The 6551-nt window shown below is 32.4% G+C and overlaps 1 protein-coding gene across 1 annotated transcript; it reads left to right on the plus strand.

Moving 5' to 3' along the window:
• The first annotated feature begins 353 nt into the window (after positions 1–353).
• LOC127260896 (polygalacturonase At1g48100-like) lies at positions 354–5097 on the plus strand. Its single transcript, XM_051288913.1, has 6 exons — positions 354–707; positions 781–948; positions 1057–1101; positions 1169–1376; positions 1928–2009; positions 4504–5097. Exons 1-6 carry the CDS (start codon positions 366–368, stop codon positions 5036–5038), a joined length of 1380 nt encoding a protein of 459 aa, XP_051144870.1. The 5' UTR covers positions 354–365; the 3' UTR covers positions 5039–5097.
• Positions 5098–6551: the final 1454 nt, after the last annotated feature.

The following is a 6551-nucleotide window of genomic DNA, read 5'->3' on the forward strand; positions in this document are numbered from 1 at the left end:
ATGTGTATATATATATTATGTGTGTGTGGATAGAAAGATTGAGTTTATTTTTGGGACAGATGATACTATGGACATTCCTAATTACGTAGATAACCCTCCCTACCTACTAATCTAAGGTAGGCTAGGCTAAGCTAAGTGCAATTATATATCCATCCCCTCTTTCACATAGTACTTGATCACAGCACGCCTAAGTGCATGCCCAACTTGCTCACCATCCACTTCCCATATTGTCCAATCTCTCTCTCTCTCTCTCTCTCTCTCTCTCTCTATATATATATATATATATAGATACATATATATATATATACTACTACTACTACTAGCGTACCAACCTCATCGATCATTAATTACTCCATATATCGATCATGCTAATTAGTTGTTTGTCAGCTCTTTGTTTCCTGATCCCTCTGTGCTTTTTGGGTCTTTTCACTCAATCCCGGAGCCTTCTAGAAGACGATGACTATTCCCCAATCTCGGCGCCGGCGCCGGCGCCGGAACCTTCACCGGCACAAATCGTTTTCAACGTAATGTCGTATGGCGCGGCGGGGGATGGAATTTCCGATGATACAGAAGCATTTAAAATGGCGTGGGATGCAGCATGCCAATCTCAACTCCCTTCCCTCCTTCTTCTACCTCCCCATCGTACTTTTCTCATCCAATCCGTCATCCTCACTGGACCCTGTAAAACCAATGCACTGGTCTTTCAGGTACCTTATTCAATTAATTAATATGTATGTATGGATCGATTGATCGATGAAGAAGTAATTTTGAATGAATTAGGTCGAAGGGACGATAATGGCGCCGGACGGGCCCGAATCATGGCCGAGGAGCTACAGCAAGAGGCAGTGGTTGGTGTTCTATAGAATCAATGGAATGTCGATGCAAGGAGGAGGCGTCATTGATGGACGAGGAGCTAAATGGTGGGAGCTTCCCTGCAAACCCCACAGAGTCAGTGCCATTACAATACATACATACATACATACATATACATACAATTCTATCTCTATCTCTATCTCTATCTCTGTCTGAATGATGAAACGTACGTACGTACTGCAGGGAATCAACGGGACAACTTTACCAGGGCCTTGTGACAGCCCCGTTGTAAGAACTAATCAGCAATTGATTGAATGTTAGTAATCAGTAAGTAAATTAGAATAAATGGGTGCAGGCAATTAGGTTTTTCTGGTGCTCGAATTTGAGAATGGAAGGGGTGAAGATGAAGAACAGCCCACAGTTCCACGTGCGGTTCGACAGGTGCGAGCACGTGCAGATCGAGTCCATCTTTATAAAGTCCCCCGCCGGCAGCCCCAACACCGACGGAATCCACCTTGAGAACACCAACCACGTCACCATTTACAACTCCCTCATTTCTAATGGTACGCTAAAACAACACCAACTAATTTCCATATCAATTAATTAATTAATTATCTTATAGATTAAATATATATTCTCATTAGTTAATAATACTCTGTTTGTCAGAGAGTTAGATCGATGAATTATTAATAATAAGTTATGATATTATTTATTTTAATATTTTTATTATTTATATCTCAATAAAATATATAATATGAATATCATTGGTAAATAATAAAATTTACATAATACAAATAAATAACAAATTTATTTATTTATTTATCATTACCATAAATTAATTTTATAAAAAGATGAAGAGTTTTAAAAATTGATAAAAATATTTTTTTATCGAATAAACATAGAAATAAAAGAGTTTTAAGTAAATTATAAGTGTAAGAAATTAGAAATTTAATTTATTTATATTTACTAAATGTATTTAAAATTGATAAACTTATCAAAAATATAAATGAATCATTTTATGTGGAACCGACTTAAAAGAAAAATAGTTATATGTTACTGGAAGAAGGAAATGTATATTTTGACAGTGTTAATGACTGTTAAGGGTTTCATGCAGGGGATGATTGTGTGTCCATTGGAGCTGGTTCTTACAATATCTATATAAAGAACATCACTTGTGGTCCTAGTCATGGAATAAGGTGGTTATATATATATATATATATATATTATTTATTTGTAATAAAATAATAATTTCTAGGGTTGTAAGATTTTTTTAATCTTGAAAAGAGTAGCAACTTCCAACCTTATTTAGCATGCACCCACAACAACCTCCATATATAATTCGGTGCACGTAAGTCGTTACAAACAAATTCAATAATAATAATAATAATAATAAGTTTAAACTATTTTTTTTAAGTATCGTATTTAACCATTTTATCATTTTAGAACTTTAAGTGGACTATGTCTAAAAATAGTCTCGTGAGTAAAAATTTTTCGCTAAAATAGTCCTCTGGTACCGGACTCGCTATGCTGGCCCGCCGTTATTGACGTGGTGCTGATGCGGCTTACATGTCATCGCCACGTAAATGCCCCGTCAGCAACACGTGGAATTTTTTTTTTTAATTTTTATTTTACAAAATGTCTTGGTAAATTACTTTTTTAGTACCGTATATAACCATTTTTATCATTTTTAGGACATTTAAGTGGATTTTGTTTCAAAATAGTCCTGCAAGTAAATTTTTTTTTAGCTAAAATAGTCCTCCGATGTGGCATCTACGACGATGACATGTCTGCCACGTCAGCGCCACGTCAACAACGCCCGCTAGCGTTGCGAGTCCGACACTGAAGGACCATTTTAGCGAAAATCTTTTATTACGGGACTATTTTCAGACATGATTCACTTAAAATTCTAAAATGATAAAAAGAAGGTCGGGACTAAATAAAACAATTTACGTTGTGATAGTAATAATTATTATTATTATTATTATAATAATAAAACATTTGGTCCCCTCCCACCATAATAAGTAAACAAAATTAGTCCACTCTCTAAAGCTATGGTGGGCGTGGATATATAAGCGTGTGTGATTTAAGAATTAGGATAGATAGGTTAAACAATTATATACCATTGTATTTTTATTTAAAATATAAACAATATTTTATTTTTTATTTATTGATTAACACCACACTGTTAGTATGAGATCTGCATATCATACATTTTTATTATTTTTTCGCCCAAAAGTAACAATAACTAATAATAAAATATTATTATACAGATGCCCAAAATGCTCCTTAATTTATTTGACCAGATTAATTGAGAAAAATAGTCGTTTATAACACGATTTATTTTATTTCTTTTTATGAACCTATATACTCGTTTCATCCCATAACAAAATATCTATTTTTTTATTTTAGTCCGTCCATAACAAAGTTATTTTAGTCATTTATATCATACATATGAACAAAATTATTTTAGTCATTTCTACTTTATTTCTACTGTATCCTAATATAATACTAATATTTCTAAAACTATTTGCAAAAAACAAATGAATACTTCTTTTTGGGACGAATGGAGTATAATAAATGCACGATCTTTAAACAAAAAGATTATTTTATTTGGACTTTGTACTAACATAAGAAAATTTTATACAATAAATAAAATACTATAAAGTAGAGCTAGCAATAAATTGATTGGTGAAATCACCGATTCTAACCCGATATGTTATTACCGTATCAGATTCGTATTGATTCGTATATATAATTGAGTTAGAATATTATTTTACACATATAACAAATTAAATTATTAATATTAATATATAATAATTGAGTTGTTGTGTTGAGTTCAAATTAAGGCTCTCAATCCTAATCATATATATGTTTATTGTTGAGTTGGATTCGTGTTAACTTTTATAGATAACTAGTTCAAAATCCTTGATCAAATCTAATTACTTCTTCGTTCCGTCAAATTTACTTTTACTTTCCTTTTCAATGTCTCCTAAATTTACTCAATTACTCATTTTGGTAAAGTTAACAAATCAACGTTCAACTATTATCCTTCATTTAACACTTATTTACACCAAATGTCACTACTTTTATTACATTCTCTCTTTTGTTTTTTTTCCCTCTAATTTCTAATTAAATTTTCAAAATACTCTCAACAACTTTTTTACTTTTATCATTTTTCAATAAAATTTTTATTTTTTTTAATTTTTGTGCCAAAATCAAATGTTCTAAATTTACTGAACGTAGGGAATATTTCGTATCAAGTTTTATGAGCTTTAATATGAAGTATGGTTTGTATTTTAATAAAATACTACTCCCTCCGTCCTGTCTATAGGGACCCTTTGAGATTTAAAAAGCGATTAAACAATAATAGTGTTTTATTAGTCACTGAAAATGGATAAGAGGTTTTGACATTTTTATCTTTTGAGTATGTATAAAAAGTAAATATATGTGTAATAGTATATTTATAATTTAAATAAAAATTTAAAATAATTTGATATTAATATATAATTACATTTATTAAAATAAAAATAGATATTTTAAAATGGGACAAAAAAAGAATGCACTTTACCCATACATATATATACACACACGCGATATATATTACATGTCTTGTATTGTATGTATGTACATTGTCACGTGCGGAGGATGACGATACGTATACATATATATATATATATATATATTGATCAGCATCGGAAGCCTGGGCATGAAGAACACGGCGGCGTGCGTGTGGAACATAACGGTGTCGGAGTCGGTGATCAAGCATTCCGACAACGGGGTGCGGATCAAGACATGGCAGGGCGGCTACGGGGCGGTGTCGGCGGTCACCTTCCGCAACATCCTCATGGACACCGTGCGCAACCCCATAATAATCGACCAGTACTACTGCTCCGGCGCCGGCCGCGCCGCCTGCCCCAACCAGACGGCGGCGGTCAGCGTGACCGGCGTCTCCTACGAGGGGATCAAAGGCACCTACGATGTCCGGAGCCCGCCGGTGCACCTGGCGTGCAGCGACGCCGTGCCCTGCACCAACCTCACCGTCAGCGACGTCGAGCTGCTGCCGGCGGAGGGGCAGCGGATTTTAGACCCCTTCTGTTGGAATGCCTATGGGGATGTCGCCACGCTCACTGTGCCACCCCTCTTTTGCCTGATCGGCGGCGACCCGCGCCTCGCCGGCGCCGGCGCCGGCGCCGATCGTCAGCTACTTGATCATACCTGCCCGTAGCTATAGCCCATATCAGAATGATATATACGTATACATATATATATACATATATTAGTCATTTCTCCACTTACAATATATATATATAGATGATTAATATGTATTTGGATTTTTGTAGTTAATATATATATATGCAATTTGTAATATATGTTGTGTGTGACGTTAGGTGGTGAATTCTATATATATATATATATATATATTGTATTTGTGAATCTTTGGCTAATCCATAGTTTTGTTTTCCTTGGGCTAGTATGAGTTTCTTTTATTTAAAAAATTAATTGATTAATTAATAGACTTTTTTTGTTGTTTTGGAGCGTGTGACTCTTTTTAAAAATTTATCAAAAATTTTATATAAAATATTATATATTCAACAGTCATTTCATAAATATATATATATATATATAGAGAGAGAGAGAGAGAGAGAGAGAGAGAGAGACAATAAAAAGGGTATAAAAGAACAAAATCATTATCATAGTGCAAGTTCTTATATTACTTGTATGTTTAATTTGGATGTAAGGTCGAGAGTTTGGTCTACGATTGGTAGCATTAAAATTTTGAATTGAAAGGTCTGTTCCTTCATGATTTCAATTCATTCCAACATTATTTAGCTGTCTGTTTGATTATGATTTCAATTCATTTCAACATTATTTAGCTAACACAGTTACTCGATAAAATATATTATATACTACTTCCTCCGTCCACTTACAATATTTACACATTTATATTTTGGGACGTCTAATTACAAAGTTAACATTTCATTAAATACCCTACTTTTTACCACAAATACCTTTACTTTACATCACATCATTACTTTTACACAAAAAAGTAAGGCAAAAAATGTCATTGCACTACTTTTAACTATTCACTATAGTTAAAATACTATTATTTCTTAAACACCGCGCCAAAAGTAAATGTAAACCTTGTAAATGGACGGAGGAAGTATTATTTTTCTCATAAAATATTAAATCAAAATATTATTTAAAGCAAAACTCAAATTAAAACCAAACAAATCCTAAAGATTTTATGGCATATTTTAATGTAACATAAAATAAAAAATAAAAAATAAATATTTAATATATTATTATTATTATTATTTTGAAAATGGGAGAATTTATACATCAACGGTGAGACTCTAGCGAAAGCTCTACAACCATATACCCGTCCGTTTAATAAGTATATATTTTCTTTTTTTCTTTCATTGTTCCAACAAATGGTATTTATTTTATTTTTTTTAGTAAATATGAATTCCATTACACATTACAAATACGATCATATTTATAGTTAGATTGCGAATCTGATGTTGATTCAATCAAATCAACATAGTATTGATTTGATCGGGTATCACATATAGCAATCCAACATATATTTTTATCATACTTATTTGATTCCGTCAATACATGATCTGCACTCTTATACTTATTTATATTAATATCATCACAATAACTTTGTACATCACAGAGGAAAAATAGTTTCTATATACAAAATTATCATTAAGTATCATTAAAAATACAATATT

The sequence above is a fragment of the Andrographis paniculata genome, unplaced genomic scaffold (genome assembly GCF_009805555.1).
Source record: "Andrographis paniculata isolate CXL003 unplaced genomic scaffold, ASM980555v1 Contig62END, whole genome shotgun sequence".
Taxonomy (NCBI): Eukaryota; Viridiplantae; Streptophyta; class Magnoliopsida; order Lamiales; family Acanthaceae; genus Andrographis; species Andrographis paniculata.

Coding starts and splice junctions, on each gene's coding strand:
- LOC127260896 (XM_051288913.1), top strand. CDS start 366: ATGCTAATTAGTTGTTTGTCAGCTCTTTGTTTCCTGATCCCTCTGTGC. Junction 708..780: donor CCAATGCACTGGTCTTTCAG/GTACCTTATTCA, acceptor TGAATGAATTAG/GTCGAAGGGACGATAATGGC. Junction 949..1,056: donor TTCCCTGCAAACCCCACAGA/GTCAGTGCCATT, acceptor TACGTACTGCAG/GGAATCAACGGGACAACTTT.